At 34.2% G+C, this 24476-nt stretch overlaps 2 protein-coding genes, 1 long non-coding RNA gene and 1 other non-coding gene across 8 annotated transcripts; 3 read left to right on the top strand and 1 right to left on the bottom strand.

Moving 5' to 3' along the window:
- TRNAM-CAU lies at positions 10110–10194 on the bottom strand. Its single transcript is given in 2 exon segments — positions 10110–10145; positions 10157–10194. It is a non-coding gene; the product is annotated as a tRNA-Met (tRNA).
- LOC104702612 (RNA-binding protein 24-like) lies at positions 13363–18557 on the top strand. 4 transcript variants are annotated; one of them, XM_019227893.1, is made up of 9 exons: positions 13363–14008; positions 14104–14227; positions 14520–14637; positions 15066–15102; positions 15319–15616; positions 16519–17342; positions 17518–17562; positions 18100–18209; positions 18291–18557. In XM_019227893.1, exons 1-6 carry the CDS (start codon positions 13823–13825, stop codon positions 16632–16634), a joined length of 879 nt encoding a protein of 292 aa, XP_019083438.1. In that variant the 5' UTR covers positions 13363–13822; the 3' UTR covers positions 16635–17342; positions 17518–17562; positions 18100–18209; positions 18291–18557. The 4 variants fall into 4 exon arrangements, with proteins under 4 accessions (XP_019083438.1, XP_010416804.1, XP_010416803.1 ...); XM_010418502.2 differs by having other exon boundaries at positions 18100–18145; XM_010418501.2 differs by having other exon boundaries at positions 18100–18557.
- On the top strand, positions 20628–21622 carry LOC104704944 (F-box protein At1g78280-like). Its single transcript, XM_019227251.1, has 4 exons — positions 20628–20753; positions 20882–20934; positions 21035–21177; positions 21316–21622. The coding sequence occupies exons 1-4, from the start codon at positions 20647–20649 to the stop codon at positions 21532–21534; spliced, it is 522 nt and encodes a 173-aa protein (XP_019082796.1). The 5' UTR covers positions 20628–20646; the 3' UTR covers positions 21535–21622.
- LOC104702613 lies at positions 22141–24119 on the top strand. Of its 2 annotated transcripts, XR_754062.2 has the most exons (5): positions 22141–22546; positions 22642–22967; positions 23042–23121; positions 23493–23574; positions 23676–24119. It is a non-coding gene; the product is annotated as an uncharacterized LOC104702613 (long non-coding RNA). The 2 variants fall into 2 exon arrangements; XR_754063.2 differs by lacking the exons at positions 23493–23574; positions 23676–24119 and having other exon boundaries at positions 22142–22546; positions 22642–22742; positions 22864–22967; positions 23042–23484.

A 24476-nucleotide genomic window follows, 5' to 3' on the forward strand; every position in this document is an offset into this window, starting at 1 on the left:
AGGTCTCACTTTCTAAAGGTTATTTTTGTCGGTAGTTAATGATTTTTTTTACGGGAATGATTTCTCTAAGGTAGTAATTGTGTTTTATACCGTCATTGAATTTATAAACATCATAAAACCCCTAATATATGGTGTTTTTTAGATGCAGATCTGAATGTGTAAAATTGTTTTGACTTTGTATTCATCAAATTTGGAGTGTTTTTAAAGAACGACAAAACACATGATGTTCAATTCCATGACCATGAGAGAAAAAAAAAGAATGGTCGGTTTAAGGCCAAGTTCCTTTCAAAGAAAATTAATACGAGTTTTAATACTATATGCTTTAGAGCTCAGTATTTTCTCAAAGAAAACAAAATAATACTATGCATTGTATTCGATTTGGTTAATAATTTATCCTCTTATCCATCACAGAAACTTATAATGTTTTCCAAAAAGATATCTATACAAAACTCACGATCATTTATTATCAAACGCATTATTAGGAGACCAGTTGCCCACTTGTACACGCCAACCACGATAAGGTTAATATTGTGGCGATACGAGGCAAAATTTTGGTACTTTTCAAAATTTCCACTCACACCATCATGTATTTTCCTAGATATTTTCTAGTACTTTTTTATTTTATTTTTTTCTTTCTTCAATATTTGATCTTATTATATACACAAATTTTTCATTTGTAATCTTCTTATATATTGCAGTATTATTTAAGACGAGTGAGTTGTTTCATGCATATAGTAGGATTAGAAACCTGCATGTACGTAAATAAAGTGGGAGAGGATGGTGATATTTTCGCAATTCTTCTTGTTAAACAATATTTGCAATTTGTTAGTATATGTTTGTACTTATCAAAAAGAAAGATACTACGGATGATTTGACATAACATCACATAAAACAACGACGTGCGAATATATATAAGCAACGTTAAATATGAATGTTACCGTAAGAATGTAATATATATAGTCAGCCACATTGTATACACAATTTGGATGATTAATGCGTAACACAAAACTAGCCATGCTTTTGTACGAATGTCTATAGTTTAGCCTTTTGGATGGATCGAGGAATGTAACTCTACGGCTAGTTTTTCAATCTCGTAAATAGGCAAACAGGTGGTTTGTTTAAGAGCACTAAGGGTCTGAGACAGGGGATGCTTTGTCGCCTTATTTGTTTGTATTGGCCATGGAGGTTTTTTCGGGTCTGTTGCACTCAAGATATGAATCGGGTTATATATCCTACCATCCAGGAACTTCTGATTTGGAGATCTCCCATCTCATGTTTGCAGATGACATGATGATATTTTTTGATGGGAATAGTTTTTCCTTACATAGTATTTATGAAACTTTAAAGGACTTTGCAGGCTGGTCAGGGTTGCACATGAATAGGGAGAAGACACAACTCTTTCACGCAGGCTTGAGCCAATTCGAATCCAATGCTTTGTCAAGTTATAGATTCACAGATGGGTCTCTGCCTATTAGATATTTGGGTCTGCCCCTGATGAGTAGAAAGCTAAAAGTTGCAGAATACGCCCCTCTTATGAGAAGATTTCAGCTCGATTCAATTCCTGGACTACCAGATCTCTATCTTTTGCAGGCAGACTTCAACTGATTGCATCTGTAATTTCTGGAACTGTTAACTTTTGGATATCCACCTTCATTCTCCCTCTTGGTTGTATTAAGAAAATTGAATTTTTATGTTCAAGTTTTCTCTGGTCTGGTAGTATCGATAAGAGAGGAATGGTGAAAGTGGCTTGGTCTCAAGTCTGCTTGCCAAAAAATGAAGGAGGCCTGGGATTAAGGAGGTTTGCGGAGTGGAATAGAACTCTATGCTTAAGAATGATTTGGCTCATGTTTTCTAACAGTGGCTCTCTCTGGGTTGCCTGGCATAAGCATCACAACTGTAGCAATACAACAAGTTTCTGGAATTTGTCTGAAAAACCCACTGATTCATGGAACTGGAAGTGCCTGCTAAGGCTACGAGGTCTAGCTGAGAGATTTCTCAAATGTAACATTGGTAATGGCAGTCTCACCAGCTTCTGGTTTGACAATTGGACACCTCTTGGCCCTTTGATCAAAACCATTGGCAGTCACGGCCCTAGAGACCTCAGAATTGAGTTAAATGCAAAGGTTTCTGATGCATGCAGTTCTGAAGGTTGGAAGTTGGCAGATCCGAGATCTGAGCAGACACTGAGCCTTCATGTGCATCTAACCAGTATAGACAAGCCAAGTGATGAGAAAGGTTCAGACAGTTATGAATGGATGGTAGATAACAAAGGCTGCAATGGATTCTCTTCAACTAAAACTTGGTCTGTGCTAAGACCGAGAGCGGCTACAGTCGATTGGTACACTTCTGTTTGGTTTAAAGGGGCCACACCTAAACATGCTTTCTTTATGTGGATTGCAAACCTTGATCGTCTGCCTACAAAAATCAGACTTGAGCGCTGGGGTCTGCAGATCAATACATCATGCATTCTTTGTTCCGCTCATGCTAAAACAAGAGATCATTTGTTGTTGTCGTGTGATTACGCTCTGTTCCTATGGAATGCAATGAGCAGGAGATTGGAACAGCCACCCATATCTTTTCTTACATGGTCTGATTTACTCTCTTGGACGAAGGTTAAGAACAACAGGTCGCCACCTATCCTGCGTAAACTGATTGCACAATCAGTATTGTACGCCATCTGGAAACAGCGTAATAACCTGCACCACAATCAGATTCACGTGTTGCCATCAGTACTTTTCAAGTATATTGACCGTGAGATCAAGAACACCATTACTGCTAGAATTCTCAACAAGCGCTTCAAGAAACTGATGAGCTTATGGATTTAACGAAGTTAGAATTTTCTCTAATTTGTCCTGTTGCTTTCTTGTTTTATCTTTTTGCCGAGAAACCAACTACACAGACTGTATAATTTGTATCACCAAACTATTCATATTTATGTGATATTTGCAATTTAGCAAAAAAAAATATATATATATTTCTCATAGCAGCCCTCTCCGTTTGTCTCTAACCTTCATTTTAAACAGAAAATACAAACAAGAACCCCTAAAATTAATTATTATTTCCCTTTTTGCATAATAATTGTTTGACAAGTAAGAAGACGAATAATGATTATCCAAGTTTTTTTTCCGTCGACGATGAAATATCAGTTAAATCCCATGATAGAGAACGGGATCAGGTTGTTTCACAAATTTCCAATACGCAAAGAGACACCACACACCAAGCATCCTTCAATATTTTATAATTTTTTGTGTTTGGGGAAATGTATGATTCTATACTAACAAAACAAACAAACGAAGAGATAAGTAATACTGACATTTGGGTAAAACGAGATGGTACATCAAAAGACTGAAAATTTTAAACATGCATGGTAAAACAAATCATATGTGATGGAAAATTAAGTTATCACTTAATTATCACCCATTTAAAACTGGACCTGTTTATTCACACGCAAAAGAAAAACACAAGTAAGACCCATAGTTATAATCACTTTTAGCTCATAAATGCTAATTAATCATTAAAGTTTCTTTATCAGCCAAAAAGATTAGAGGTTAACTAGTAGTTACAGAATTTATGGCTTCCGTTGCCGTATTGCCTGTATCCTGTGCCATCCTAGTGTGTACCTATTTGTTTGTAGTATATACTCCCTCTGTTCTTAAAAGATTGATGTTTAGAATATTCCTTCTGTCATTAAAAGATTGATGTTTAAAATATTTTACACATTTTAAGAAAATAATGATTACTGAATTTAAATATATTTTTTTCTTTGACTAAAGAAATATTATTTAATTTTAAACCAATAACAATTCAAAATTTTAAATATTTTCAATGATTATTTTTTGAAGTTTACAAAACATCAATCTTTGTGAGACAAAAAATTATCCCAAAACATCAATCTTTGTGGGACAGAATGAGTACTATTCTTTTTTGTAATAATTTTTTTTTTCGTTTAAGAGAGATTGATTTTTTCGTTTTTATATATTTTTATAAACTAAAAAAAATATTTTCAAAAAAAAAATCATAATCGAGATTATTTAGACTTATTAAATTACTATTAGTTCTAATCATAAAAAGGTGTTTAGTGTGAAAATGTAGTGCATATATAATTAATAAATATGAATATATATTTTTTAATTTGTATGAAAATTAACTTCTGAAAATATTATTTTTTAAGAGCAAATGGAGTTAGTAAATTCAACAAAATTAACCATATGTGATTAAAATAATGATTAGTGATTATATCAAGAATGCAAAATAATTATATTCGTTCTTGCATTCTTATGTCTGAACAGAATTTATTGGATCAGTGCATCACCATATATATATATATATAATTATAAACTGATCAGAATAAAAAAAATTGGTTTTTTTTTCTTTCTTTCTGAGAACTGAAATAGTAGTAGATAAAACGGGGAGTTGTGGGTCCCATTTTGTAACGCGGTAATATGTCGGTGGCTCCATATATCTGACGTGGCATATGTGACGGTGACTGTAAACGTACACCCGTATACAGGCGATTACGAGACTATGTTTGGTTACAAAGATAATAATAAAACGTAGATAAGTTTTAGTGTTGCACGGTATTCGAGTTTTCTTGTGTTGTGGCGGACCGTGACAAAGGAAAACTTCACGGATCGTTTAATTCTGGATCACATGTGATGTTTAACTATTTCCCAATTTTTCTTGATTCAACACTAAAAAAGAAAATGCAAATGTTTTATGTTATATTTATTCAAAATTTATGCGCACAAACCAAATTAAAACAAAAATAGAATTGGAAATGTTTAGTTAACTCAAGACTTGAGATCTTTGGAAACGTACAGATAAAATGCATTTACTTATATGTACATACATGTGAATTTGTATGCGACGTGCAATGTATCTTTTAGAATTTCTTTACCGACGAGTTGTAATTAATCAGAATTTTGTCTCTGTGTGTGTACACAGACACATTTTTTTGGCTTTGTGGATCTAAAACACGTGATGATCGTGTGATAGAAAATTTAATTTTGGAATTTTACATGTACTTTTTTGTCCATAGGTCAAAGAATGGACCAGTCAGAGATTATGAATCTAAAAGCATGTATATATTAGTGTTAATTAATTATATCATTAGAATAGTAGTAGTAGTAGTAGTTTTACTATACCATGATAATATTATGCCGACGCTTGACATTGTAAAATAAAAAACGGGTATTACAAATTTTTGACATTCAAGGTTGATGAGGAAAAAGAGTGAAACTGAACAAACTCAACGAGGAAAATCATAGCTTTGATGATTAGAATAATTTAAGAGTAGATAGAGATAACTAAACTTATACCACCAGGGACAGTCGTCAACTGTTTACTTAATTTTGTTTTCAATGAAATCTATTCATTTTCTAACTAATTAAGAAATAATGTTTGATTTGATTCAAGTCGTCACATGCGACTTATTTTTTTCTGTGCTTAAAAAATGATAAGATGGAATAGACACCGACATAGTTTGAACTTTTGTATAAACCGATGTCGACTGACCGAGGAATACTGTATTTTTGTAACGCCATTCTCAATATGCATAACACATACTAATTTTTTTTTTTTGGGTTAAAATATAATGACATCTTTAAAAAAATGTAACTAATACATGAGATGAGATGGTTAAATTAACAAACAGATAAGTGTAGTTAATAAATGAGAGTAACATCTTTGTTCTTGTGGTTCTTTTTCTTAATGATTTACAAAACAGTTTTGGGGAAAGTTTTATGAAGACGTAAGATGATGAAGAGATGTATGTATATAGACGACAACTCATAATAAAACAAATATATCTTAGAGACAAAACGGTCCAAAGGTTACAAAAGATACGCAAATAAAGTTACTTTTTCACTACGTTCCATTCCATTCCATTCCATCATCTCTTCCGTTATATCGACATGGCTACAGTCTTGTTGCATGGAAAATCATCATATCTTTTGAGTTTACAAACGTAGAAACAAAAATAATAATATTAACAAAAAAAAGACTTTTTTCTGGTCCAGATCGATGTTACTAGATAAGTTTTTGTCAAAGATGTTACTAGATAAGTTAGTCGTACAATTTTGGGAATTTAACGAAAATTGCTTTTACTGGCAAAAGAGGAAACGTAATGCATATTACTGGTATTTTACAAATACTCGTGTCATATTATCTGTGATTTGTGAATAACTCCGAACTATTTAATTAGTAAGTAGTCTATTTATTTTACAAATAAAATACTCGTGTGCATTCGTTGACTTTTTGGTATTAATCACAAAAGTAATGAGTTACCACAGTGTGATTTGTATTTTTAGTGCAGATTTTTGAATAAAAATTCAGTTTTCATTCTTCTTACTGGAATTTCTTAACTAAGAAATACAATTATATGGTGTTGGACTGTTGGGGATAAGAAAAAAAATCAGTAATTTTCAAAAACATCCACAAATGAAACAATTAAGAAAATAGATAGATCTGTTAGTTGATTATATATATACTCTTGTTAAGACCAGATATATAAGTCAAAAATGGTTCCACATTACATAACCGTGTGTCGTGGATCTCAACCCAATATTTGACTCATTGAAACAATTAATTAAAAAATGAATTATCAAAATTCGACAGAGTGGATTCTCCAACTTATTTGTAGGTTAATGTGGAGGTTGTCGTTCCATTAATGTCAGTGCCCTATTTCCTAACCTCACTACGCTCTTTCTTACTCGATATTAGTATTACTGTATTTTTTTTCCCCTACATTTTAGCACGAATTGATTTTATTTTAATTTTAGGTTATATAGCACCACAAGTGGACTTTTTGGTCAGTGCTTAAATAATTTGAATTACAACTTCTGTATATTATTAAAGTACCAAGTACCAACAAAAGGCGATCATAATTCGTAACTAGTAACCGTAGTTGGGGACAAAAGTCAAACGACCTCGCTACGTTACGTATTTTGCCAATTCATACACGCTGTCGGAACTAATTTATGTATATACGCTACTTTTTAATTACACTTTTGTAGTATTTTTTTTCAAGTACTTTTTTTTTGAATTTTGTCGTTTTTACTTTACTCTGTTTTATTTTGTTTTTTTCCTCCATTATTAAATTATTTATGTCGGGTTTTTTCAGATGAACTTTTCTTTAAATGTCAATGAACTAAATCATAAGTGTAAGCATAAAAATGGTGCTTTATACGCGTTTTTGTTTACCTCATGAATTTATATCAAAACCAATAGTAATACTTAAAACTGACTAATGATTGATTTCTAATGCTCATAAGTCAAAAACAAAAAATCATAATCGTCCAGGCGTCTTTTTAAAAACCTTTTACCTTTTTAATCACGGGATATTTTACAAAATACGAAGTTGCTCTTCTGTAGTGTGTACCATATAGTATATTATAACTACATAAGATATTCGTCTGTGTGTGACGGTAGATCTGGACGACATAGTATGAGTCATTTTGTCTTGGCTTGCCTCACTTTTCAGAGTTATGATAAATTGTCCACAGTTATGGACTATATTACATGCACGTCCCAGCCTCCCAGGTTTATTATTATGTGACAATACTCGTTAAAGGATGTATATCTTTAAAAACTAGGTTTTTTCCTTATCTTTATTGACAGCAGAAAAGTCGGTTAATCATGAGTTCATGACGCGTAGTACAAGCCCAGAGATACCAACAAGTACTAACAAGTGAAGTGAAAATTTGATAACATTATAAATTTAAGTGATAAACTTTATTCAATATGATATTATGATTGACAAAGTTTCGGCCGCGGACTTGAAAACTATGTTCTTTATATATCTCCAAAATATATATCAATATTGGATATCAACAAACGAATTTTTAAAAAATCCCAATTGCATGGAACAAAAGGAATTTCACATTCTTAATATATATATATATATATATATATATAAAACATATTGATAGAAACTTGCACCTAATTTCCTCAACTAACTTGACCTTAAGTGCTACCAAATCCACCACTCTTTATATTATTTAACGTAACTATACATCAAATTTCTGTTACGACTTACGATATATATATATATATATAACCAATGGAATCTCATTGTAACATCGATAAAGATTTCATTTTTTTAGAGAAACTTCAAAAATATATGTACAAATATACCAAAAAATAATGAATACATATATTACCGGCGATATAGAAATATTAAAATTCCTTTATAAATATTACAATTCGTGAGGAATAAATGATTTCAGTGGATAACAAGAGATTGGATTACTTTGTTTTAGTGGCGACAAGATCAGACTTATCATTAGTAAAACTATTCGATGTATATCATATAAGATTTAGAATCTACAGCGGCCAGAACAAAGCTTAAGCTTCATTATTGTCCACTCGAATCCAAGAGTTGTAACTCAAAGTCGACATTTCGTTTTCCAAAAGTTGATGGCTATCCATCTTTTGTCCCCTATGTTGAGATTATTTAGTTTTGTTTTCTTTTGGAGAAATTAGATACTATGTAAAACCAAAATTGCATTGAAACTTAAACCCGTTTTATGGCGAGACTTGTGTCTTGACTCTTGTCATTTAAGACGCCAAGAATTATCAGCTATATGAATGAGTCTATGACTGAAATCGTAATAAGAAGATTCGGACGCTGGTTCTTGCATCATAAGGTAAAACATTTTTAACTGTTAGACCACTATGAAATGATTTATTTTAATTTTTATGCATTAAATAGATGCACAAATCATAAAAATGATCAAATGGGAGAAAATTATTAACGTAAGATAACGATATAAAGCACAAATCATAAATGATCAAATGGGAGAGAATGAGATATGGACCAAATTAGAGAAAAGGGGCTTTTGCAAAATTCTCAAAGGAATAATAATTATTAAATGAATAGTAAAAAAACAAAATTAATATCAACAAAAAGAAATTCCATGTGATTTCTTTTAACACTGGGTTGGTGGGGGCTCCTCTCTTCTTCTCCCCCTCTCTTTCTTTCACGTCAAATGTTATAAACCCTTTTCTATCTCTAAAACCCGACCATAAAAAAGGCATTTGCCACAAATATCACTCCCTCTTAAGTTCCTCATGTCATGTGCACACATGCCCATTGCATGTGTTGTTGATCTCATCATCAAAAGAAACCCTTTTCTATCTCTAAAATCCGACCATTGATAATGATTTTAAAACACTCAAGATGATGAAAATTTAGGCCTTGAATGGCTTCAGATTTTATATCAGATTTTGGCTTTTGATTATGCAAAATCTACTTTTTCAGCCATTCATGATTTTTTTTAAAAATAGATTTACTAAATATTAGGGAAACAAGATTTTGCTAGATTTTATCAATTCTATTTTGTGAGTTTTTAGGAAAATATTAGGTAACTTTTTTTTTTCTTTTTTTGTTTTGTTCTAATATAAAAACTATAATAAATTCAATAAAACCCTTTAAAAATAGTTATATACAAAAACCAAAAACAAATCAAGTTACAGTTAAGTTTTTGCAAAAACTAAAATCTACACCAAATTTCAAAAACTTAAAAAACCAAAAACTAAAAGCCAAAAACTAAAAACTATTTAAAAACTACAAAACATTCAGGACCTTAAAGTAACTGGAACTGAAAGATTTTAAAACGAATAAATTATCGAAGATTTGTTTTCGTAGGGATATATATACCGAGGATTGAATTTTTGACCAGTTTGGGGTGTGACGGCTTTCCCTTTAAACGTGTATAAGAAAGTTGTAGGGACGAATTTATACGTATGGAAAAACTTAGGGGAACGAACATGTGAGAGAATTGAAGAGAGAGAGATAATGACTAATGAATTGGAGTTTTCAAGTGATTTAGATGGGTACCAATATCCTCATGCTTTTAATCTTTCTTTCATTTTTATAATTGCTTCATGACGCCTTAATGACCATGACATGACTGATGGATAAGCGCCACTTCGTCATTTGTGAAGAGAAAAAAAACCTTCGAACTTGGTGGGCTTCTGAGAGGCCCAATTTTTATAATATAATGGATGGGTTTTTTCGTTTCATGAAAAAGAAAACCCAAAATTTAGTAGTCCCTCTGTGTAATAAGTACACATGGGAAAATTAGTGGGGCTTGATATAAAAAACGGATTGGGGTGAGAGAGGCTCGAACTCTCGACCTCAGGATCACTCAGTAGCTATGAGACCTACGCGCTAGCCAACTGCGCCACCACCCCAGATGTCTTTTCTTTCAAACTCTATATTAATAACTTTCAAAAATTAGTTAAGCATAGCTGCATAGGTTATATTTTTTGGTCTTCTCAAGGTTTATTTGCTTTTCTTTATCACGCCTATGTTATTTATATACGATTGAATCCAAATAAATTGGAATGTTTGTAAAGATTGGTATTTTTAAAATCAGTGATCGACGGACGAGGCTATTTTTTTGCAAACACAAGTCAAGAGAAGACAACGAAGTAGAAAGCAGTTGAAGCGTGACAGTAAGTCCACGTGGAAGGGGAGCTCGAGACAGTTCATCGGAATCTCTCTAACTGTCTCTCCTCTTTGCCACGTTGCCTTGGCTCCACTTTGCTTTACCTGTCTGTCTGTCTCCTTTTTTTGATTTTTTTTTATTAACCCCAGTTTATAGAAACTATAAACAAAACAACAATCTGTGTTTTCGTTTTAAATATTTATTGGTCCATAACCTTTCAAGAATATCCAAAGACTTGCAAGAAGTCTATATTTGATTAAGTATATATAGTAGTACGTTAAGAAATGGATGAATAAGCAGGCATGGATATTTGTGTGCTCGCGTTGGTACACATTTTAAGCAATATATATTAGCTTGGTTATCACATACACAAAATCGAATAGTTCTATTATACCAATTAATTATAAGGATAAAAATTCGGCATATAGTAGGGTGGACTTGGTGGATATATAAGAAAAGCGAAAAAGGGGTTTAGAAATGATGATGAGGAATAAGGATGGTCGTGCGTGCGTGCGTCTATCAAAGCTGCTCTGCAATGAGCTCATCTCATGTAATACTTTACAACATGTAATTTATGACTTCTATCTTCCTGTTCAAACTACACTACAAGTCTACACCCATATAAAGAACTTATATTAGCACATATATAGAATGTACTATTTTGAAGACCAAGATAGTTAGACAATTCAATCGATATGTTAATAGAAAGCGCTGCTTGAGAAGAAAAATGTTAATAGAAAGCGTTACTATGATTCTTTTTAGCTAGGGGTCTAGGATATTCGACTAAATATACAGTTTAATGTTTTTTTTTTTTTTTTTTTTTTTTNTTTTTTCTGACGGCGTCAAATGTTTTTATAGTTATGCATATTACTTTTTAACAACAATGGGTTTGATTGGTAACAGTTTTTAAAAACTTTACAAATATACAGTTTTAATATTTACCGATCACAAAAACTTTACCAAAAACTTTACTCTCAGTTTTTTTATACAGCTTTTATGTACAATTTTTTCTTACAGCTTTGCACTATTCACTAAAAGCTTACAGCTTTTTGGTACAGCTTTCTATACGTTACCAATCAGACCCAATATCATGTTTTCATTATGTAACGAATATGGAAACGGCAAGGTTTTGTTTGCATCGTTTAATTTCTCAGTTATATATTTTACATGCCAAAGTATTTTTTATTAATGAAAATAGTATACATTTCAAAATTTTAATGGCTAGTAGGGCCACTTAGCTTATATATGCGAAGAACTTCGCATAAACAATTTAGATCATAACAAATTAGACAACTCAATGGTCAGAACTCAGAACTAAGAAGTAACAACAATGTCAACATTTCATCTATGTCAAACGTTTATATTTTATTATAGTCATATAATCCCCGGGTGATATGTATATATATATGAGGTCATGTTAAGAGAATATTAGTGTGATTAGAGTCGTCGACTCATATAATCTGAGAATGAAAAATTTGGATTATACACCAACTAACGTGGCTTGAAACCATATATATAAAGCATTTAAATAAGGAATAAGTAGACGACAAAAAAATAAAATAAAAAATAAAAAAATAAGGAATAAGTAAAGACCATGTTTTTAAATATATTATGGCTGATATATAACATGACTACATGATCAAAACAATCATAGTTTCATAGTTGTAAATATGGAGTTGTAAATATGGAGGATGAGAAATCTTTAAAAGGGATCTATCCGAAAGTCAAGAGCGTCTTCGTCAATATTTTGATTAATTTTTCTTATATGGTTTGGTGGAAAGAATAATGGACTTCCACTAATCATGAAGACTCATTAACAAAATCTGTTTGGCTTAATCTTTAAAATAAATATATGATATTTGACACACATACACACTTTACATCGTTTTTGACAATATGATTGAGTGCCTATATATATTTATTTGTGAAATATGAACATCGGGTTGTCAGTTAGCTATAGACATGTCATTCTTTATGATAATATACCCAAATAAGATTATGGCATCACGAAATTATGCCCAATAATTATTCGGAAATAAATCTTCGAATGTAGAATTATATAAGTATATGAAAAATCTAAATTGTAAAAAGAATGTAATTCTAAAATCCAGACTGTTCTTTTGTCCGTCCGTCCATAGCTTTCCAGTAAGCTAATGATTAAAGGAAAGGTTCAAGTACATGTTAGCATGTGAGAATAAGGAACAAGTCCCATTATTCAATAGAAAAAATATATAGATATATGCATTTAAGTTGATACTGAAAGTATAATTAATTAATTTCATTGTGAAAATATATAAAACTGTCATCAGTGTATGAATCACACGAAACCTACAGAGACAAGCAGGAGGAAGAGAACAAGAGACCAACTCAAACGAGAACATGGGAAATGATAAAACAAACTGTATGAAACTTATCAAACAACTGTATAGTTTTGACATAATCTGCATATTACTAAATATACTCTAGGGAATTAAGATAATTTATCTTTAAATCACCCAAAATTTGGATCACAGATAAAAAGCATTAAAATATCGAATATATATTTCTAATGATGACAGAAGACAGTATTAAATATTTTTTTTTTAAATTTTTTGATTGAAAATGTAAGATTCAGTATTAAATAAAAGTTCATTTCTAATACAATCAAGACCTTTTTGAGATTCTTTAAATTCAACCATTATACTAACTAAAACTTAATAGAAATCAATCACACTATCTGGTTAACTAATATATATATACCTTGATAAGATATAGTATAGTTAAGAAATAATTAAATCTTTGATTATTACATAAATAATTAGATAAACCAGAGTAACGTCGTTATAACTAAAAAGAAGATATCAAAATATATATTATGGAGAAGAAAAGTTGTGGAGGAGCTATAATGTTAAAACCTGGCAAATTAGACAGCGAAGACATACTCGAGTGCTGCCTTGTCACACTCTTTCTCTCTCTCTCTCTTTCCTTCTTCTTCTTCTTACAAAACCCTCCAATCCCAATTCTTATACTTCCCCAAAACAATCTTTTATCTCTCTCTGTCTCTCTTCTCTCTCCCTCTCCGTATGTGTAGGGTCGGAGTCAAATACGACACTGTTTTAAGGGTTGCAATTTGCAACCTTTTGATTGGTCTCTCTTCTCTTTGCCCAACCAAAAACAACCTTTGATGATATAAAGATCAGCCAACTTTGTCCATTCCAAATCTCTTTCCTTTTTCCCCTAATGTTTTAGACAATCCTACTTTCCATATTTATTTATTTTATTAATTTCTATTTGTTTTTTGGGGTAAAATATATCATCATCATCATCATCATCATCATCATCATCATCATCGGAGAACTCCATATTTGTTGATCGTGATATTAATTAAATAAATGTCTCAAACGAGCTATTACCGATCACCGTTCGGAGACACGACTTACACCAAAGTGTTCGTTGGAGGATTAGCATGGGAAACTCCTACGGAAGAAATGCGTCGTTACTTCGATCAGTTCGGGGAGATTCTTGAAGCCGTCATCATCACCGATAAAAACACCGGCAAATCTAAAGGCTACGGATTCGTAAGTTCCTTTTTCTCCATCTTTCTTTTGTTTCACGTTTTGAAATTAAGGGTTTTATTTGCTAAAATTTCTCCGATCATCGTTGATTTAATTAGGTGACCTTCCGGGAGGCAGATTCTGCGACAAGAGCCGTCGCTGATCCAAATCCGGTGATCGATGGGAGAAAAGCTAATTGTAATATTGCATCTTTTGGACGGCCTAGACCATCGCCGCCTCGAGGTAATTGTTTCTTCTTAACTTGAGATTACTCCGTAAATTTTTTTCTTTTAATGAGTTTTAATATGATCAAATGATATATTATTGGTTTGGTAAGTTATCAATATTATCTTTAAGACTTTAAGGTATTTTTGATCGTCTAAAACATTAGTTGTACATTTCTCAATTATGTTATGTGCGTAGTGTTAACCACTCAAATCCCATTTTTGAGATCGTGAATTACTAGTTTTTGAAACTTGATCAGTCAGCAATGTACTTAGTTTTCAATCGTTTGGTTTACTATTTCTCTGTATAGGACGAGGACAAACAGGAAGTCCGAGTCAATACCAAAGTGGAGCACCATCAGCCTATACGGGGATGGCTGCACCGCTGCCACCGGCTGCAGCTGGCCAGCTCATGTATCCGTCCTACGGGTAAGCTAATTAATGGCTCCAATTATTTAAAACCCCAAGGATTTAGTTAAGAGATACTTATTATAAATGTTTCGCATAGATAAGGACATGGTCCATTGCGATAGAAATGGTAGGAGACAATTTAATGCATCAATCGGGCCACTTGTTGTCAGGCTGTAAATATGATAACATAAATATGTACATTAAAAAAAAAAAAAAATCCTTGCAATGAATTTTATAATTGTTCGTCTTCAAAATTATAGTCGTCTTCAAAATATGTTGAGAAAACCCTTATCGTGCAAGACTGTAATACTAAAATCAAGGTTTATTAATAAATCTTTTTTAAGTTTAATAATAAACAAGTAGAATTTGTATTTTCTGAGGAAAATCATAAATTTTTCTAATTTTGTTTTTACAGAGAATCATTCAATTCTTGGTTTTTTTTTCAGGTACACCTATAACCCTGATCAGTTTGGGTACCACCAAGTAAGACTCTCTTTCTCTTAGTGACATATACATACGCAGCATGAAAAGCAAAACCGAATTTAATCATGAAGTGCAAGATATGAAATTAATAATAGATTTTACGTACAAAACGTATCTTGCACATGTCGACCACTTACATAATGCATGAAAAACACTAGCACATGCATGTTTGTTGTAAACATAGACATCCATTATGATGATCATATATACATGCAGCAGGCACTGTACAACACACAGTTGCAGCAAGCTCAGTACTATCAGCAGCAACAGCAACTATATGGAGGGGGAGCAACATCACCATCATCATCAGGAGCAACCATCATGCCTTCTCCTTACTATTACGGATATTCTCTTCAAGCCCCTAGAGTACCATACCAACATCATCATCATCATCTTCCTCAACCATATAATCCTCAACAACAGCATCAACGGTTTTCTTCTCCTTCTTTCCTCGTTTACCCATCCAATTCCTCTTTTGCCCCTCCTCTCCAAGGACTACTCTCTTCTTCCACCGGTACGTAACCTTTCTTCGACTCTCTCTTATTTATTTAAATGATTCTTAGGAATCTTACGTACATCTAAAATAAGATACTACGTGAATATATGTAACATGGGTTAGTCCATCGAAACCCTAGATTGTCAGTCCAAAAAATGTCATTCAGCTCGAGATGATTAGAAGAACCACATGCATCATACCGAAAATACGTGTTAGAAATCGCACATCTAAAAAAAGTTGCAATCTAAAGTAGTATATATGTGACATATATAGATCATCAATTGATTTCAAATTGAAAATCTTAGCAACTTAACGTTATTAAATTGTTTGTATAAATGATCGAACGACATGTCTATCATCATGTGTAATTGCATTAATCATTCATGCACTGCACGTAATTGATCCTTCATACTGTCTTAAACTCGAAAAAGAAACAAATAAAAAAGTTATGCACTCTTAAGAGAAGAAAAAAGAAAAGGGGATATTGGGTAGAAATGGAAAAGAAAAGGAGAGTGAATGATTGGAGAGAACAGTGAATAAAGGATAGCATGTGGAGTGAGCTGTCTATTTCAATTACATTGGTATATGTGTCTCTTCTATCATCTGTCAATTTGGTCGCAAATTGTCATGCCAGTGAAGCCACCATACACTGACAACATCTACTACACTAACTTATAATGTATATGTGCATTTTCGTTTTGGACACTCTGTGTGTGTCTAAATCCAACATTTGATTATTGCATTGTCACCATTTTCAGTATTATTGATTGATTTAGCTGAATGATTCTACTCAAACTACATATTTATTTTGATCTAAATCAAATTATAAGTTGCAAAATTAGTACTGTATAACATTCAATATAGTTGTCAGATTTTATCCGGATATATAATTATATTTTTATGGCCTTTTCTTTTTCTAGAATCTGAAGCAGTACCACAACAAGTATCAACATCATCAGCAGAAGGCGAAGCAACAACAACTGCTCCTGAAATTACAGCCAGCAGCAACACCAAAGAACCTAATTCAAGTTCTTGATCTTTCTCTCTCATTACCCAATTTGTACAATCTTCACATTTTTACATCTCTCTTTCTCTCTCTCTCTCTATCTCTATCTCTGAGAAAACAAGAAAAAACAGCTAATTCATTTATTTCTCAACCAGAGCTATGACTTGAGCCCCAACCAAGAAGACCGACTCAAGACTGTCAAAAACTTTAAAAGACGGCTCTATCTCTTATCCTATTTTTGTTTTTCTCTTTTCTGACGGAACATATATAAATTGAGTTTCTTCATAATTCTTTTTATTACTCATTTATTTTTTTTCTAATAATCTTAACTTTATGCTATATATCGTTTTTTTTTTTGTCAAATATACACCCCATTAACTTAATTATAAAGTTTTTGGTACTCTACCTTAAAGATGAGTATAAGAGCATCTCCAGTGGAGAGTGCTCTATGAATTACTCTTCAATTATGGTAAAAAAAAAATTGAAAAACTCATAATATAGCTCAAAAATCCGAGAATCGCTTCTTCCGGAAGGAGTTGGAGCAATCCAGAGCAAATCATAAGCAACCTCAAATTTAGATTGGTTGTAGGGTAAAAAAATATTTTTTTTCTTTTCCGACCCTTTCTCTCTTTTCTCTCCCGATGGATTGCCAATTCACCTCAAGTCCGGAAAACTCGTCGGCGGATGTTGCTTCTGATGGCCTACGGAGGACGGCGAGGCCCACCGGCTAGCGATTAGGTTCGGATTCAACTTGAATTAAACTTTGATTAGTCTCTGTTCGGATTCAATCTAATGGGGGTAACTATTAGATTGTGTATCCATTGTCTCTTCTTTCGATCTCCCTTGCTCAAACTTTGTTTTCGTTGAGCTGTTGTTCCTATTCTTTTTTTTTTNTTTTTTTTTTTTTTTGTAGAAAGGAGATAAGAGAGCCAGACAGCCAGAAATGCTAGGCCACAAGGTTAGATTTTTTGTTGTTATATTGTGTTACTGTTACCAAACAAGACCTTGAAACTCTTGGCTAGAGAGTCCGCTTCCTACCAATTTGTTTTGCTGCATTTGGTCTGACATTTATTTGAATGGAACCGGCAACGTACTTGGAGATTTTACTGATTAGAAATGGTTTCAAGTCTCTCTCTTTCAATGTTTCTTCTATGTAGCTTTAAGAACCTGTTTTGTCTTTTTATGGTTATGTTTTGAGGTTTTGTCTGAGAGTGAAGTCAGATTGCTTTGATTCTTCTATGTAGCTTTAAGAATCTGGCAAACATTTATTCATTGATCCTCTGTTTTGTCTTATTTCTTGGCGATGTTTTTGTGTTGATGTGAGAGTAATATCAAATTGGTTTTATTCATATGTGTTGCGTTTTTGTGTTTGTTGTATGAGAGTTTTAAAATTAAGTTGATTTGATTGTTTTGTATAGCTTTCAAGAATCTGAGACATTTCACATTCTAGTGGATCCTCTGTTTTGTCTGTTTCTTATGTTTTCGAAATTTGCAGGTTTTATGCTTCTGAAGTACTTCTTGCACTTGAGTTGCAGAGTTTCGTGAGTCCTACACTGATTCAATCAACTTCACAACCGTCTTGTCATATTGCTTCGTACTGTGGCGGTCAGATTCAATATAAGATTCATCAGTGCAAAATTATATATGAGCTTTAACACATGATGTTGTGTGTGGTTTGATGTGTAGCGGAGGATGAGTTTGACATCCATTGTGGCGGTCAAGTCTCCTACTTCATCTAGTGACGCTCCCATTAGGAGAACCATCTTGGCCATGGAAGCGACCTCATATACATTCAGAGGTTTCTTCCCTTTCAATGAGCTGCTTCATTCACTAATATTGTAATCTCTTTGTATTAGATGTCTTGATAAGGTTCATTCACTAATATTGTAATCTCTTTGTATTGTAATCTCTTTACATACATTTTGATTCAATTAAAGGTTTACATACAATTAAGAAACTTGAAATTGTTTATAAATTTTGAATTATAATGATTAAGCAATTTTATAAGGTTTCTCTAGTGGAAAGTGATTTTGTTTAAAGTTCTTAGTGGATTGTTTTGATTAGTTTAATATTAATTATATGATTAGTTTAGTTTTGAGTAACTTAGATGAGTTTCTTGAGTGGAGATGGTCTTACAACCAACTAACTTATACAGGAGGAAAGAAAGCCATAGTGTGTTGCTTAAACAGAAGCACAACACCCGGAACAAGCTACAACAAAGGGTAGAGCAAGCTTGCGATCATCTACAGTAGAAATAACAAAAGGTACAATAAATACATAAACTAAGATAAAAAGGTCTTAAGACCCTATAGATAGTGAGAACCACCAGGAAGATAGGCCACATGAAGTGACAGTAGGCTGCCCAAGACCTATTCATTGGCCGCGAAACGACGATAAACCTAGCTCGCACTAAAGATGATAAGTCATCAGCTCCCTGGAAAGGGAGAGTAGGTTGGGAACAAGTTCCCAGAAGTCGAGTGACGGAGAAAAGATCTGAGATAAGACCATCTTGCCACACTCTTGTGAAAGAGCTTAACCGAATGAATAACAGAAAGGGTGAATCAAGACGAAATTGTGTAGTCAAGGGAATGGACTCGTCGAGGAAATTGCTCTCCACTTGAGATGAAATAAATAAGAAATGGATATTAAAATTGGCCACAAGGCAAAGCTTCTTGTAAAATGTCTCTCATCGAATGAGGAAATTAAACTATTTTTATTAGAACAAATAACCTCCCAAAAGGGGGAAATTCTTTCACATAAGAAAATTGATAAACGTTGTGGGCACAAAACAAGAAATACAATGACATATCCATTGATTAATTTGCCGGAAAAATAATCATGCTTAGAGATACATGGGCTGGAATGGGAGCACTTAATACTTGTTGGGCCTAAGTCCATTAAATGAAAAGTGAAAGACTGGCCATGTGTTAGCCCACTAGGATTGACAACTCCGTTTAGATGGGAAAACAAGGTAAACGACCTTCTTCTCCGTTGCAGCTCCACACTAGATATGAGCAAAGTGAGGTGGCGGTGCTGCTTGGAGGCGGAACTATCATCGACCAAGGAGGTCGAGAGGCAAACCAGAACAGTTTTTTTGGAGGGAATACCCGAGATAGATGGAGAATTGGTTGAGCTAGAGAAAAGTCTCGACAACGGCAAACCGTTTAGTCGGAAGGAGAGGTCAATCGTTACAAGTGTAGCCGGCAGAGCTCTGAGAGAGCAACAGCTTGCCAAACTAGGTGAATCTGCTTCAACTTTGGTGGCTTTGGTGTTGAGCGGCAGAAGGGTGATAACGGATGGGACTTCCGCTCCAAACAGTGTCGGAAATGGCTCTCACCGGGACTGAGGACTTTCTCTCTATAGACCATGAGCGTGTAACAGATCTCTCCCATGAGAAGGAAGACTCAGAATCTCTCCCCAAACAGGGGGAAGTCGGAGCTATCAATTTTACACAGGAGATCTTGCCGGAAGAGTACATTGACCGGCTCTGACCGAAAGCAAAACCGTCTGAGACTAGATCTGATAACTCAACCAAGTGGAGATGGCCGAGACCTTTAAGGAGAAGCATAGATAGCTTATGAAACTGCATCCGACAAAACTCTTTGAGAATACAATCCCCTCCGACCACTGACAGTCTAGAAGATGTAGAGAGGTCGGGAAAAACGACCACTGACAGTCTAGAAGATGTAGAGAGGTCGGGAAAAAAATTTTGGTTATAAACCACGAAGAACACATGTTTTCGCCGGAGAAACTCAAGAGCAGTGTCACCCGGTTTGCTCGCCGTTCTCGCCAGTACCAAGGAAGGCTGGCGGAATTCCAGAATGTCTCGTCGGCAACTAGAAATGCCGGCGGAAGTGGACCAAAAGTGTTCGAGTAACTGAACCCGAGAAAGTAGAAACAAGCGCCGGTCAGCACGGAGAGCCAGAGATTTGTCGCCGGAAGAAGCTCATATTGTAGATGAGCGACTACCTCGACTTCCGTGTCTGAGAAATTGTGATTAATAGTGTTTGTGTTCATGTTTGATTTTTTTTTGGGTAGTGTTATGTATATTCTGTGTAACGAAGAACCATTCTGGATGAGCTTGTGTCTCAGAAGAGCTAAAGGTCCTCTTGACTACAAAGGTTCTTGGAAAAAAACTACATTGCATCTGTAAGTACTTTTTGGAATTTATGTTCAATGAAACAATTTGGCTAATGTTGAAAGTTTCAGACTCTCTCCCTGGATTCTTTGTGTTTATGTGAAAAAGTGTTGATTGATTGGTTTTTCTGATGTTACAGAGAAGGAGTTGCTCCAGAAAATGACGCTTACAAGAAACCTTTGCATTTTGATGGTAATTCCCGCTTGATGCATACTTTACTCTTTCAAGACTTTTTCTGTTCATTCCATTCTCTTATACGAGAAGGTCTCGTTTTGGTTCTGCTCTTGTGCAGGATTCAATTCGTTGTATTTGTATAAACGATTCTATAGGTGTAATACATCTCTTGACGGGTTCTCTTTTGATGATGGCAATGTGGAACGTAGGAGAGATATCTCTTTGGATGAGTTTTCCAAGGAATATGACGCCAAGAAACCTATAAGTTTCAATCTTTTAAATCATGTGTATATGAAAAGGTTATGTCTTCTTGTGGCTAGTAAAAGAGATTTTGATCTGTTAGAATTTTCCAGATAGGTGAATTGTTTTTTGTGATGTTGTTACTGTCTATGGTTTTAGGTTTTGCTTTCTGGCCTTGCTGATTCTTGGCCAGCCAGTAATACGTGGACAATCGACCAACTAGTCGAGAAATATGGTGAAGTCCCGTTTAGAATATCTCAAAGGAGTCCCAACAAAATTTCCATGAAGTTTAAGGATTACATCTCATATATGAAACTCCAGCGGGATGAAGATCCTCTGTACGTTTTTGACGACAAGGTACGAGAAACAGTTTTGTAACTTTATACAAAACTTTCTTCTCATCAGGGTCAGAGAGAGTTGTAGCATAACCCAAACTTCTTAGTGAAAATATTTGGCACTTGGATTTAAGGGTTCGTGATCAGAAATAAAAATTAACGTGACGATGATCCCAACGGTGCGTGGCTCCGAAGCTACTTCCGCGAAAGGCCGCCACTCAACCATGAACCACCTTCTCTCCGTCCACCATAAGTTTCTTAACGACCGCCTCCACTTTGTCCCTCTTCACTTACTCGCGTAATAATGTTTGAGTCTGACAAGAAGAAGACGGAGCCCTCTTCGGATCTCTTATATATAACGGTTAGCTTCTTCTTCTCTTCGCGAGCTATACTCCTGTTTCGTGAATTAATTCTGGGAACCCCCGATTCTAAAAGAGTTAGTTGCTGTGAATCAGAGAACTCCTGAGAAAACGCTGACGTTTTTTTTGTTGTACTTCTCCGTCTCCCCCAATTTGACAAGAAGATGATGTTATCCCGATCCAATAATTGAGTCGACTTCTGAAGGTGAATGAATGAATGGGCAAGTTAGTACAGTTTCGTGCATAAGACTTCGCTTTTAGTACCACAAGCAGGTTCGTGACAATCGTCTTTAATTTGATCTTTTGTTAGGCCATCATTAACGGCAGAACTATTGTGTGTTCTTATCCCAGTTATATTAATAAAAAAGGAAACAGTGGGCTTAGATCAAAAATTTTGGTCTTGGGATAGAACTGATCCACAACGCAGTTCTTCTTTGTTTTCTGTGTTGTGATTGGTTGAGATATTTTGGAGAGAAAGAAAAATCTCTCATCCTCTTCGAAATCGATGATGGCTGAAGAAGTAGGCGCGCTCACATTCCCGATGTCGAGAGAATCGGAGTCCGCTTCTCGACTCAAAACCATAATCTCCGATATGCTTCCTCGTTTCTCCGACGATTACATCGACGACGTCTTCTCAGTTCGTCATCTTCTTTAAATTTCATTTTGCCTTCCTGTTCTAGAGACGACGATTCTTAGGTTTTTATTGTTTTCGAATTCCTTCGTCTGTCTCGTTACTTGTGAATTTTTCCCAAGGATTTGGTACCGGTGACTGATGAATCAGCTTGTTTCAGGAGTATGTTACAGTCCTTGTTTGTAATGGAAAGAGTCAGAGCCATGCAAGATAAGATTTGGACCCGTTTCTTGGGGAGAAATCTCGGGGATTTGTTGCCTGGTTTGCTGTTTTGCATCCCTTTTCTTTGTTGGCTTTTGATACATAAAGGTATTAGTGACTAACATGCGATTTCGACTTGTGTACGACATCCGCCGCTCGTCAACCCGATTCCGATACTCAGCCATCAGAATCTTCTTCGTCTTCGTCGTTCACGTTCGAGAAAGAAATTGAGAAACCCGTCTTAGTTCTGTATCGATGATAGATGCTAAGAAGGAGAAGCATCAGGTGCGATTGAATTGCTTTCATTTTTTTTTTGGAGGTTTTGTAATGGTGCGATTGAATTGGATTGATTTGTGTAGATGTAATGGGAACTGCTGAATGGAGAGCCATGAAGAGTCCATCTTACTACAAGCGTGGTGACTATGTTCCTGGACTCAAGGTCAGCTTTTGAATCTTCTTATTTGTTTTAAGGATTGATGTGAGAGTTTTAAGATGAGGGAGGAGAAGTTTGGTTGGCTTATATTATCTTTGAGCAAATGGATTAGTTTCATTTCCTGAATCACATGAAGTTCCTAGTTTTCCATATAGAAAACAGGTAGTATGTTAGCAACTTGGTACTACAGAGCTCTTTCATTCGCTAGCCTTTCACTTTAGAGATGTAATGAAAATCATTAGTCGATAATGATGTCATGGTCCTCTATTGTTAACAGATTCATGGTGCATTATTACTGTAATCTTTCGTTTGATGTTTCTTCCCTTCTTTGCTTTCATGACTGTAATCTTAAATGATGCGTTCCGTCTTTCTTGTAGAACGAAACTTTCAATGGACATTACAAGAAAGCCCGAAGGTTTTGGTTTTAAAACTGCAGGGATTTGATTTTTAAAACTACAGGTTCTGTTTTTGTTCCAACAGGTTTTGGTTTTGAAAACTGCAGTTAATACTTTCTGGTTTTGGTTTTTAAAACTGCAGGTTCTGTTTTTTTCTTCTTGCAGGTTTTGGTTTTGGAAACTGCAGTTTCTGTTTTGAATACTTTCAGGTTTTGGATTCACTGGTGTTTTCAGGCTGCCTCTAGTTGATGGTTGCAGATTGTTGGACCGTTTAGTTTCAGAGTGGAGTCTGGAATTCAGATTGATCTGAAGAATGGAGCTAACCCCGTGACTGTAGATAAGACAGTATTTGCTATGGAATATGCTATTCAAGTGCTTGCTTCTGCCAAGGCTGTTGCTTGGTTCTCCCACAACAGAAAGAATTCATGGTTGAGCTTCGTTTCTTTGAGATATAGTATCAGGACTTTCCACTCAAAATGTCTAGCTTGATCCTATGAAGATTGTAGTCGTCTTGCAGAGAAGTAAATAGACAATGTTTGATTTTTTTTTCAGTTTCTTATGTTAAACAGAAGAATGATTTAATAGAAGGGAAGTTTACATCTTACATTATTTCACTATATCTTTATTCTAAGAACACCATAATTAGTTCTCCCATTTTTTTTACCTATGATCTTAATAACTGATCTAATATTATTTTCACTATATATTTAATCTAAGAACACAAAAAAAAGTTTTCCCATTAATGATGCCCTTATGTTTTGTTTGTTTTACTACAACGTTGTTGTTGGTAATGGTATGGTATACGTTTTATGTATATGTAATGTGCCAATGCCACATTCATATATTCAAAAAAGTAAAAATGTCCTTTTCCATAACATATTATGGCAGTTTATCTCTCATATCATTTTGTTTTTTTTTTTTTTTTTTTTTTTTTGTTAAAGGATATTCAATTTTATAAATAAATGT

The sequence above is a fragment of the Camelina sativa genome, chromosome 7 (assembly GCF_000633955.1).
Source record: "Camelina sativa cultivar DH55 chromosome 7, Cs, whole genome shotgun sequence".
Lineage (NCBI taxonomy): Eukaryota > Viridiplantae > Streptophyta > Magnoliopsida > Brassicales > Brassicaceae > Camelina > Camelina sativa.